A 12,131-nucleotide genomic window follows, 5' to 3' on the forward strand; every position below is an offset into this window, starting at 1 on the left:
ACTCAGGGGAGGGGGCACTTAACTTTTCATTGCAGACCCTTTTGCAATTTTGAGTGATGATGGAGGGGGTGGTGGCTGACACAGTAGGTAGCCCTTGTGAATACCAGCAGAACAAGGTGACTGGTTGTTTCGAACACCTCACAGAGATTATCTCATTAAATCTTCACACAACCCTATGACATCGTTATAATTAATGATTTTTAGGAAAACAAGAGGCGGGAGGGTTACATTATTTACGAAGATGATATAATCAGTGGAGAGGCCTGGATTGGAGCTCAGGCAGCCTGATCCCCAAACTCCTAATTTTTCATTAAAAACAGGTCCCTGATAACTTCTGGTCCTTTAAACTGCCTCATCCACGGGACTCTGTGACTTGTGTCATAGGGGACTTGACCTCCCAGGTCCGCCGCTGCTTTACCGGGGAAACGTGTCGCAGGTCCCGGCGCGGGGTGCACGGCAGAGCCCCAGGTCCCGACGCCGCGGTGGGCGCGGGCGCGGAGGCCCTAGGCGTCCCTGGGTAGCCGGGCTGATGAAACGCGCCTCCCAGCTGGGCTCCGCGGCCAGGCACGCGTTCCCTCCAGGCCCGCGGCGGGCCCGGCGGGCGGCTCCTCCCGGTGGGGTGACGGGCGGGTGACGGGGGCGGGCCCGGGAGGGCGGTGCCGCGCGCTGGGGCGGGCAGGCGCGGGCCGGTGGCGTCGGGAGGCTGCGGCGCGGAGGGGCGCGGCGCCCCCGACCTTCCGCGTCTCCGGGCGGCGGCGGCGGCGGCGGCCGCGGCGGCGGTGAGTGTGCGCGCGCCCGTGCGCCCGCGGTCCCGGGTTGGTGCCGGGCGGCGCCGGCGTCTCGGCCTGCGCTCGCGCCCGGGGCCGGGCTGGCTGAGCGACTCGGAGATGCAGCGCGCTCCTGGGGCCTTTCCTCTGGTCTGCCCGGAGCCCGCGGACTGGGGCGGGGGTGTTTTTTGGGGTGAAAAAGGCCCCCGCCCACCGCCAAGCAGCAGACCTGGACGAGATGGAAGGGCAGAGACCAGGGCAAGACACCGCTGCCCCGGCCACGGCCACCGCGTTCGGTGGGACCTCCTAGGCCTGGAGGAGCCGGGGTTTCAGTTCTAGCTCCGTCCCCGACTGGCGCCTTGATCCCGAATGGCTCACTTTCTTTTTCGAGTCTTAATTTCCGCATCTGTGAAATGGGGAGCTTTGTCTCATTTACTCCAGGCTTGTCCACCCCAAAACTTCTGGGGCGGGCCCTCCTGTGATCTCTTGTAGGATTTCCAGTTCCACAAACAAACCTGACCCGAGGGAGGAAAACGGGGTCGTTTCTCTTTCCCTGTGAGGAATCTCAGGCCAGCACATCGCTCTTAGGGAGGCCGGGCCGTGTCAACAGAGCTGGGGACCTCTGGGCATCCAGCTGGTGCGGCGTAGGTGAGTGGAAGGTCTGGTTAGCCACAGAATCCCCAGAGGGAGCCCAGAGGCCAGGACTCTGGAACTAGTGGCAGGAGTCCCAAAGCTCTGCTCCCTCCCTCAGTGCGCCTTCATCCTGGTGTCTGACTCTCCCACTGTCACCTGGACTGGGCTGAGTGGGAGAGGGCCCTCATACAGGGCTCTGGGTGACAGTTTAGTTTCTGCCCCTGGGGTCTTGCCAGCTCCCCTCCTGTCCTTTGCGCCTCTGGATCTGGATGCCCAAGGTGCTGGGGGTGGGGGACGGGAGCAGCCCTGCCCTCCCCTGATGGGCAGGTCCTGCTCACTAACTTCTCTCCCCCTCACCTTTGCCAAGCCAAGGAGCCGCCTTCTCCCCCAGAAAGCCTGGAGAACGCTTCCCACCTCAAAGCTCCCTCCTGTTCCCTACTTGTCTGGTAATTTTCTTTCTTAGTTTGTCCTTCCCTCAGATAGTGATCCTCAGCAGGGCGGACTGGACAGGGACCTCAGATTTTTATCTCTGGTTTGATGCTCAGGGCCTGGCCCTAGAAGGTTCTTAGGGCTATATTCCTTCAGCAACTGCTGCTTCCCAGTGCTATTCAGAGTGATTTATGCCTGTGAAAGCTAAACCTCACAACAGTCTAAAGTCACCACCATTATCTCCACTGACACATGAGGATACCAAGGCAGAGAGAAGTCCAGTAACTTGCTCAGGGTCAGACAGGTGGGAAGTAGTAGGACTGGGCAGGTTACTTTTAGCCATCAGAGAACAGCTTCAGGTGAATGAATGAAGCCTGCTGATTGGGACTCCGAAGGTGGCTGATAGACCAACTAGGGTGCTGTGATTCCCCGCCCACACCCCACTCCCCCAATCCTGGAAAGACAGTGCCTCATTGTGGGATTTTGCAACTAAGGGAACCTCCTGTGCAGTCTGAAAGGAGACCTCAGATCTCAGCAACTCCAGCTCCTGTGTTGTTCTTCCTTGATACTAGTTTGCCAGGCTTTTCTGAGACTCCAGAACAGTTCCTCTGACTTACAGGCTCCCAGCTGCAGTGTCCCTGGGTTTTGTCTGGAGCCTGGGTGATGGGATATTCTCTGCTTTGTGGGCCTAGTCGGTGATCAAGTTAAGCAGAGAAGGGCTTCATTGGTTGTGGGTTCATCTATTTTTGTTGCTTTCATGCCTCTTGGGGTACAGGGTAAGAGGAAGGAAGTGAGGCAGGATGAGATTGGCTGGTAAATGCTTGTCAGATTTGTGAGTTTTGCTGTAGCCCAGGACTCAGGTTAGGTAATGAGGGGAGACCCTGCCCTCCCAGCAGAGAGCTTTCCATCTGAGTGGAATTTGTTTCTAGATTAGGCCTGGGAAATGCGGTCTCTCCTGACCCACTCATTTTTTTAAAAATATATTTTTTTTAGTTGTATATGGACACGATACCTTTATTTACTTTTACGTGGTGCTGAGCATGGGGCCTGCTGCCTCACGCACTAGGCAAGCGCTCTACCACTGAGCCCAAACCCCAGCCCTGACCCACTCATTTTAAAGGCAGTTTCAGGAAGAGACAGTCAGACCAGGGTCCAAAGGTGCAAAGGCCTGGAAACTGTGGCCTTGATTCCAGAGCTGGATAGCGGGAGCTCTTCTCTGATTTCTTGGCTGTTAGACACCCAACTTTGTACAGATCACTTCACACATGTGACCTCAGTTTTGTGCCTGTGAAGCAGGAGAAACGTGTTGAGGAAAGGGGCCTCATGGTGGGTGGACCACTGGAGGTCATTTGGCATCTGCTGTTACATCCCATAGCAGCTTAGTGAGGTAGGCCCCACACCCCCATTTTAGCAGTGCTCAGGCTGGGTGCCTCTGCAGCGAATGTCACAGCGTGTGAATGACTGAGCAGGGATTTGAGTTTAGGCCTTCTGGATCCAAGGTCTTCAGTCTTTCCCTCACATTTTGTTGCTTTGTGGCATTTGAGTGTGGCACAGGCAGGTTGAATTGTTAGTGAAAAGCGCATCTTTTATATATTCTTGGTTGGGAGAAGGGGCTCCCAAATGACTTTCTGCAGCTTAATGTCAGGGCTAGCTTCAAGTGCATGTAACCTCCACAGTCACTCCAGGCGTCCTACTTAGGAAAGTCCCCAAATTTGGCTTGACGTTCTGCTGTCAACATTTTGCAACCCTTCACCATTTCTGAACCAGGGGCCCTGCGTTTTCGTTTTGTACTGGGCCTCACAAATTGTGTAGCTGTTTCTATTAAAAAGTACTGAGAGAAGCAGAAGGTGGTGAGCACAGGAGGATCAGGCTCTTCCCTTCACACAGTGGCAGTGTGTCCTGGGTCCAGCTTGGAATCAAGCAGATGTGTATCGACTGGGAACTTTGTGTCTTCCCCAATATCGCCAACCATGGTAGCAAAAAGGAGATTCTAGTTGTTGGGCACCCTGGTGCACACCTATAATCCCAGCAACTCCGGAGGCTGAGGCAGGAGGATCACAGTTTGAGGCTAGATTCGGCAACTTGGCAAGACCCTGTCTCAGAATAAAATTCAACAAAGGACTGGGGATGTGGCTTACCAGTAGAGCTCCCCTGAATTCCATCCCCAGTATCACTCCTATACAAAGACAACTTTAGTGGACTTTTTCATCAAGACATTTAACAGGGCTGCTGTGCCATCCCATGGGATTCTGGCATAGTTTTCCTTGGCAAGGGGCAATTCTCAGGTTCCCAGCTGGACACATAACAGAGGTGAACAGCGCAGGTTGCAGTCATAGCAGATGACATGCAGATTCAGATTTTTACCAAGGAAACATCCACCAGTGGGTCCTTGTGTTTTGCCTATGAAGGTGGCCAAGGGTGATACTAGCTATCCTCTCAGTGACCTGGCCCTGGAGGCCTTAGAAGCCTTTCCAAGATGGGTTGTAGCCCGGAAGGCACATTGATCACTACACTATCTTTTTTTTTCCTATTTCTAGATGACTGTTTTATAGACAGCATTTGCATGTTTGCTTTGGCTGCCTGGAAGCTCAAAACTAAATTCTTGACTTAGGAAGAGCAACTGTGTTAAATCTCAATATAGCAATAGAAAAGGTTTTTTTTGTTGTTGTTTGTTTTTGGTGGGGGGGTACTGGGAATTGAACTCAGGGGCACTGGACCACTGAGCTACATCCCTCGCCTTATTTGGTATTTTATTAGAGACAGAGTCTCACTGAGTTGCTTTTGCCAGCTGAGGCTGCTTTGAACTTGCAATCCTCCTGCCTCAGCCTTCTGAGCTGCTGGGATCACAGGTGTGCACCACTGTGCTGGCTTTTTGTTTTTTTTTTTTTTTGGTAGAGCTGATATTCATGGGATAGGTTCTTTGTTCCGATGCTGCTGTGTGTCTTTCATGTGAATCACCCATTGAGTCTTTGCAGCTACCCTGCAGGGAAGGTTCTGTGATTGAAGAGCTGTAGCTCTGAGGTTGAACTTGCCCAAGGTGGAGTGGTGAGCCTGCCATTTACCCAGTGAGCCTGGCTCTGGAGTCCATGTTCTTGAACGCAAACCTTCCCTGACAGGGAACTAGGTATTTTTACCTACTAAATTTGAATTTCCCATCACCTCATTTTCCCCTGTGTTTTCCCCCTTGCAGAGCTGGCCATGGAACCCAGGGCCTCATGCATGCCGGGCGAGCACTTTACCACTGACCACACCCCCGCCCCTGCCCTGTGTGTCTTGGCCATGTCTGTGGGAAGTTGGGGGAGATCCTTGGTGTAAACAAGGCTCCTGTGACAGATGTGCCTGCCTCGTGCCTGGTTACCTGGGCTTACTCAGTGAGGGTAACTGAGAAGGCCTGGTCAGCTCTGGAGTAAGAGCTGGAGAAAGCCCCTGACCAGAAGGGAAGTTCTCAGCCAAGGCCTGGCCTGGGGGACATGTTTTAGTTCCTCATCTTCCCTCCAAGAAGTTTCTTCGGCATCATCAGAAAGACTAGAGTCAGCAAAAAGACTCCCGTGGGCCTTGGTGACTTTGGCCTCCCAGAGCTCCAGGAAGCGCCCGCCCCCGGGCCCAGGCCTGAGGTTCCTTCTCTTTCCTGAAGGTGAGTGAAGCCTAGTCGGCTGCTCCAGGATGAGCCACAGCTCCAGGAAGGGGAAGTAGAAGCCCAGCTGGCTCTGGCCATGGCCTGTGAACCGCAGATGGACCCCGGCGGGGCGGCCGGCCCGTTGCCCACCTCCTCCCCTGGCTGGAGCGCCCTGCAGCGGGGAAGCCCTCCTGGGTGGGGGCAAGGTAAGGACCCTTCATTCTCTCCTCCTCCCTGAGGCTCACCTAGCATTCTAGGTTAGGGGCAGGGATGGGGCACAGAGCATTCTTTAGATAAGGGTGGGTGACCTTGGAGTACATTTCCAGGCTGCCTTCTAAGAAGGTTTTATTTTATTTTATTTTTTGGTACTGAGGATTGAACCTAGGGGTCCTTTACAACTGCGCTACATTCCCAGTCCTTTTTTTTTTTTTTTTTTTTTTTTGGTGCTAGGGATGGAACCCAGGGCCTTGTGCATGCAAGGCAAGCACTCTGCCAGCTGAGCTATATCCCCAGCCCCACCCCCAGTCCTTTTTAATTTTAATTTTAATTTTGAGATAGGGCCTCACAAAGTTTCTGAGGCTGGCCTTGAACTTGTGATCCTCTGGTCTCAGCCTCCTGAGTTGCAGGAATTACAGGTGTGCCCCACCACGTCCGGCTACCTTCTGCCATTTCTGCCCAGATCATTCCATCACCATCTCCTGTCATCATCCTCTGCTTTTCAACTGATATTCTCCTTCCTGTCCCTCTGGTCTCTCCCTGGCAGCCAGAGGGATCTTTTTCAAATGCAGTTGGGTCACTTTCTACTTCAGGGTTTCCCATTTGGCTTGGCATGAAAACCTGTCATTTGCCAGCTTGCAAGGTCTGTCTTAATGACTGTTGCTGCCCTTGTTCTTTGTTCTTTGCCATGCTGTTCTGCCTCAGGGCCTTTGTACATCCTGTTTCTTCTGCCTCTTTACTTTGTCCCTGCCTACTTTCTATTGCTTAGTTTCCATTCACCCTTCAGAGCTCAATGCAAATATCCGTCCTATGAGGAATCTTCCCGATGACTTTGCCCCAGTCAGTACCCTCTGATGTGTTCTTCTGATGTATTTTCCTCCCTATTGTACTTACTACAGTCTGTAGATAATTATCTGAGTAATGAACATTGCACGTCTAGCCTCCCCTCTGGAATGTAAGCTCTAGGAGGGCAGGGCCTCTGTGTGTCTGTGGTCCCAGCCCACAGCTTGGCCCATTGTGGATCTTCAATAAACACTTTGGTTGAATAAAAGGTGGAATGAGTGGCTGGGACAGGCAAAGGGGAGCAGCGCTCTATTTTGTGGGAGGGCCACAGGAGTGTGGCTGGTTCCTTAGCGGGTCTGAAACCTGGCTGCTTAAAACAAGGGTTTCTTCTATTACCCCAGTCGTCAGGGAAGCAGTTCCTAGGCATGCACCTACGGCCACCGAATGGAGTGGAATGGGGTAGCTTTCCTTCAGGACATTTAAGACGCTGCTCCACTGAGCCTGGGCAAGCCAGTTCTTGTTCCTCTGAGGGAAGAGGGCTCTTCCCTGTGCGCATGCACACACGTGAATACACATGCATCCTTTCCCTTTTGGTAGCTTTTCTTAGCCTAAGGGTAAAAACAAGTATTTCTAAGTGGAGGACTTGGTGTGCTTGTCTTAAGGAACAGATGAGCAATACTATTGCCAGGAATCCGGGAACTCTTGATTTGGAAGGCAAACAGACCCCATGAAACTTCTTTGCATTGCTCCTGCACACACTTGCTGTGCAGAGGGCCAGGCCCGGGAGGGCCTCAGGGTCCTGCGTGGAGTCCACAGGGCCATGTGTGCGGGGAGGGGTGGGTCAGTCGCAGGCCCCGCCTGCCGTGCTGGGTCTCGTGCACTCCTCCCCTTCTTGCTTCTTTCCACTCCTGTCTTCCCTATTAAAACAGAGCAAGTTCCTCTTTTCAGAGGTTTGGTTTCCTTTTCTCTGTTAATGGCACCCATCCTTTGGGGTGCTTAGAGGAGTCGGTGAAATCCTGAGAAGCCTCCACCCAGTACCTGGTACACAGTAGGGGCTCAATATCCAGACCTGTTGTTATTATCTGCCTTTATTTTGTTTCTGTCTACTCTTCCTAATTTGCATACTCTTTGATTTAATCTTATCATTCTATTTATTTATTTATTTATTTTTGCAGTGCTGGGGATTGAACCCAGGGATGCTCTACCACCAAACTACATCCCCAGCCCTTTTCACTTTTAATTTTGGGTCAGGATTTTGCTAAGTTGTCTAGGCTGGCCTCAAACCTGCAATCCTCCAGTCTCAGCTTCCTGAGTTGCTGGGATTATAGGCGTGTGTCACCCCATGTGGCTCTGAATGTGTGCCTTTACCATATGAGTGAGTAGCAGATGTGCTTGGGGTGCTGTGCTCTGCGTGCCTCCTTCAAAACCACGTTGAAATGAGTTGCACCATAACAGTATGAGGAGGGGGCACCTTTAAGAGGCGATTAGGTCAGGGTAGGCTCTGCCCTCGTGAGCGGTGTTGAGAAAAACAATTGAGAGGAGGAGGGTTTATCCAGGGTCACAGTGATGGAGATGTCAGCCTGTGGCCACAGGATCCTCGGCTTTGGGCCTGGGGAAGCAGAACATCATGATGGGGAGGGCACGGTGGGTTAGATCTGCAGAGAGAGGGAGGGGGAGGCTGGGGCTGGGGCTGGGAGGAGAAGTGGTCTCCAAGGGCACCCCTGGACCCCGCTCCCTTCATTGAGGGCCCGCACCTCCAGTAGATTACTTGGCTCTGAGTCCATCAGTGGGTCAGTTCACTGCTGAGACCAGAGTGTGTGATCCGGTCACTTCTGAAGAGCCTTGTTCCTGCACGTTGCTTCATTGGAGGCCAGGCCTTCCACAGGATCATGTCCTCCTGACCTAACCGAGCATGTTACTGTCAGGCAGTGAGTTATTGAGAGTGGGTTTCTTGGATTCCCAATAAACAGGATGAATGCAGGCCAGTTTTCCTATCTGTCCCTTGCTCACTTGCCCTGCTTCAGGTGCTCTTCAGATGCCTTGATCTGGGACTTCCTGGCCTCCAGAACCGTGCGTGAGCCTCTGTTATGTAGAATTTGCCCAGTTTGTGGTATTCTGTTAGAGCAGCAGAAAATAGACTGAGACAGGAGAGATCACCACGAAGCCAGTGTGTTCATTCTCTACTGCTCCTGTTACAAAGTGGCCACTAACATGGAGGCTTCAAAACCACAAATGTATTATCTTGCAGTTCTGAGGTCAGAATCCTGACCCTGGGCTCGCTGAGCTCGCAGTGGTACCGGCAGGACTCCTCTCCTTCCTGGAGGCTCTCGGGAGAATGTTTCCCTTCCCAGCTCCTAGAGGCTGTCTGCATTCTTTAACTCTTGGCCCGCTTCCTCCGTCCCCAAGCCAATGACTGTCCTTCCCTCCTTCTTCCCTTGTCACATCTGCCCCTGCTTCCGCCTGCCTATCCCACTTTTGAGGGTCTTTGTGATCATGATGGGCCACTTGAGTGTCCCGTATGTGCTCTCTTTGTAAGGTCTGTGACCTTAAAGCCATCTGCAATCTTAATTTTTGCCATGAAGGCAGCATATTCACAGGTTTAGGGAGTTAGGGAGGGGACGTCCTCTGGGCCCTTGTTCTCCATGTCATAGCTGGTTGTCACTAACTGAGAAGCAGCTAGGAATTCAGGAGACATTCACTGAGCGTCCTTTGCAGTGCCGGAATCAGCGTCTGCTACGTAATCCCCTCGATGTCATCGTTCCCCTCAATGTTGGTTGTTCGGTCGCTATTTAAGTGGCCCTGGTGATGGGACTCACCCACCCTTTCTTTGAGAGGTCAGCTTTCCGTTTGGGGAGGTTAGGTCTCCTTGCCTGGTCTCACGTAGTATCCCAGTGGCTTCCTTGCTCTGGCCTCGGTTCTGTCTCCCTGGGGCTTCCCAATCAAGTCCAGTTCTTAGGGATTTGAGGATAGCCGTGTCCTTTCTTGTCGTGAGAAGGTTCTCACGGCCAGTGGGGTGATGCCTTCGTTTCTGGCCTCCTCCGAGGTGACTCTGGTGCAGCCAGATGAGGCTTCTTTCTGCTCTTTTCTCAGAGCTCCACAATGGCCAGGTCCTCACCGTCCTCCGGGTCGACAATACCTGTGCACCCATGGCCTTCGACCTGGGAACCGCAGAGGAGCAACTGCAGACCTGGGGCATTCAGGCAAGTGCTGTGTTCACCAAGCCCCCACTGCTTTCCCTTCCATCCGTCTGTCTACCCATCATCCACCCATCTGTCCTCTCACCCAGTTATTCTCCAATATTAATGAATGTCCCCCTGCCTGCTGTGGTGGGCGACGTAAGGAAGGTGTGTGGGAACTGGCCTGTCTTCTCGATGGACTCACTTCCTGAAGGTGTGTTTGGGGGTGTCCCTTCTGTGCCAGGCGCCTAGCTGGCTCAGCAGTGTAGAGGCAAGCAGGACCCCAAGCTCACACTGCTCCCAGAGCCCACTGGGGAAATGGACAGGGTTGGAGGGGTCAGGACTGTAGGGGTCAGGACTGTGGGACACAATGACGCAGCAAAGCATTGAAGACGTGCCCAGGGAGATTGGTGAGCCTGCCTGCGTGGGGGGTTGGGAGAGCCTCCAAGGAGACCTTGATGTGGGGCCTCGAGGACAAGTGGGAGTACACCAGGTGGGCAGGAGGAGAGGGGCTATTCTTGCCGGCAAAGGAAAGTTTGTGTGAACTCACCTCCCAATGCAGGGAACGCAGGCCCAGGCTTCCCAGACTCCCTCTTCTGCACTCAGACCCAGCTCTGCTGCCCACTGCCTCTGTGAATTTGGATAGGTAGCTTAACCTCTCTGAGTCTGTTTCATCTGCAGATTAAGACAATATCAAATCCCAGCGGCTCGGGAGGCCGAGGCAGGAAGATCGCAAATTCAAAGCCAGCCTTAGCAATGTAATGAGGCCCTAAACAACTTAGCGAGATCCTGTCTCAAAATTAAAAAAAAAAAAAAAGATTGTCAGTTATCAGTTATCAATACCTATTATATTGGTGTTTAGTTAGGAGCAAGTGAAGTCATGTCTGAGGAAAATTTGCCCTGTCTCTGGCACATAGATAAATTGAAGCTCTTGCCGTTGGTGGGAAGTGCCAGGGGCCAGTTTTCCCTTCCCAAACCCCAGCAGGATGAGGGTTTCCTGCGAAGGCCAGGTCGATCAGGCACGGATGGGGAGCATGCACTGCTCATTTACCCGGAAGATTTCAGAATTTATTTCTTTGAAGCTGAATTGCATTTTTGTTCAGAACATATTGGGTCACCATCAGATGAAGACTTGACAATCGAGCTAATATCATGTCGGCACCAGTTGGCTTCGTCATTCTGCATTTCCTTTCCACCTTTGTACAGATTTTTTTTTTTTTTAAATTGGGAATTGAACTCAGAGGCACTGTACCACTGAGCACGTCCCTAGCCCTTTTCATTTTTTATTTTGAGACACAGTGTTATTAAGTTGCTTAGGGCCCCACTAAGTTGCTGAGGCTGGCCTGGAACTTTAGATCCTCCTGCCTCAGCCTCCTGAGCAGCTGGAATCACAGGTGTGCACCACTGCACCTAGCAGAAGAGCATCTTTCTCAAATAGTCATCTTGGGGTTGAGTTTTCTTACTGGTGTACAGTTTATATATTGTTGTACCATGTTCCTAAATGTAATTTTTAATTGGTAAATTATTTTTCCTTGGTCTACTTTCATAGGGCGTTCTGCAGACACTTTTGTTTGGGCAGGGAGAGCATGTGGGACTTTGGGCTGTGCTAGTGGATGCTGATATTGCAGTATTGACAGTAGCACCTGCGTATCTGGTGGTCACCATGTGCCTGGCACTGTGCCAAGCACAGTTTGTGTCTGATCTAATTTAATAAGAATCCAACCCTACAAGGTGGGTTCCCTGCATTTTGTAGAGGGGGAAACTGAGGCCCAGAGAAAGGGTAACTTGCTCCAGTTCACATAGCACAAGAGTGGCAGGGCGTTGGGCCAGGGCCGCCTGATTCCAGGGCCTGTGCCTTGACTGTCAGCCCATGCTGTGCCTGCCCCAAGGTACTGAGTCTCAGGCTGTGGGGACAGACCCCTTAAGATTCTCCTGGCTCTCAAGCTGTTCACCTTCTCAGGATGGCTGTTTCTTCCTGAGCCTGCACCTGTGATTTCCACCCAGGATTCATTCTGCCCCCTGGGGCGGCCTAACCACCCCCCCACACATCATGGGAACAGGCTGGTGGGATGGGGTGGAGTAGCCCTGTGGTTGACTAATCTCTTTCCCTTGGGTGGCCGAACAGGTCCCTGCTGACCAGTACAGGAGCTTGGCGGAGAGTGCCCTCTTGGAGCCCCAAGTGAGAAGATACATCATCTACAATTCGAAGCCCATGCGGCTGGCCTTTGCCGTGGTAAGGAGCGAGATGGGCACACACTGGCCCGGCCCTGGCCCTCTCCCACTGCCAAATGCAGTGTTGTATCCTGCAGCAGATAAGGGACTTGGCAGCTGGTGACCCATTTAATTGCCTGGGGAAGAGTGGTACCACATGGGCCTGGATTTGGCACTGGAAGAGATCTGTGGGAGAGAGTTGTAACCAAGTCCCTGTATACAGGGTGGGAGCTGGGGTTTCCTATGGGCAGATCCTGGACTGGGAATCTGCAGACCACTGGGCTCTGAACTCAGTGTCTG

The 12,131-nt window shown here is 52.7% G+C and overlaps 1 protein-coding gene across 5 annotated transcripts in view; it reads left to right on the forward strand.

Annotated features, from left to right (window-relative positions):
- The first annotated feature begins 660 nt into the window (after positions 1-660).
- Positions 661-12,131, forward strand: part of Tmem268 (transmembrane protein 268) — a 34,916-nt gene continuing 23,445 nt past the window's right edge. For 2 of the 5 annotated variants that reach the window (XM_078048054.1, XM_078048058.1), the window contains exons 1-5: positions 661-779; positions 1,260-1,415; positions 5,464-5,651; positions 9,535-9,644; positions 11,746-11,853. In XM_078048054.1, coding sequence (XP_077904180.1) covers positions 5,543-5,651; positions 9,535-9,644; positions 11,746-11,853 — 327 coding nt within the window. In that variant the 5' untranslated portion in view covers positions 661-779; positions 1,260-1,415; positions 5,464-5,542. Of the gene's footprint in view, positions 780-1,259; positions 1,416-1,767; positions 1,847-5,463; positions 5,652-9,534; positions 9,645-11,745; positions 11,854-12,131 lie in introns of all 5 variants that reach the window. The other 3 variants (XM_078048055.1, XM_078048056.1, XM_078048057.1) reach the window with 3 other exon arrangements.

The sequence above is a fragment of the Ictidomys tridecemlineatus genome, chromosome 4, assembly GCF_052094955.1.
Source record: "Ictidomys tridecemlineatus isolate mIctTri1 chromosome 4, mIctTri1.hap1, whole genome shotgun sequence".
Taxonomy (NCBI): Eukaryota; Metazoa; Chordata; class Mammalia; order Rodentia; family Sciuridae; genus Ictidomys; species Ictidomys tridecemlineatus.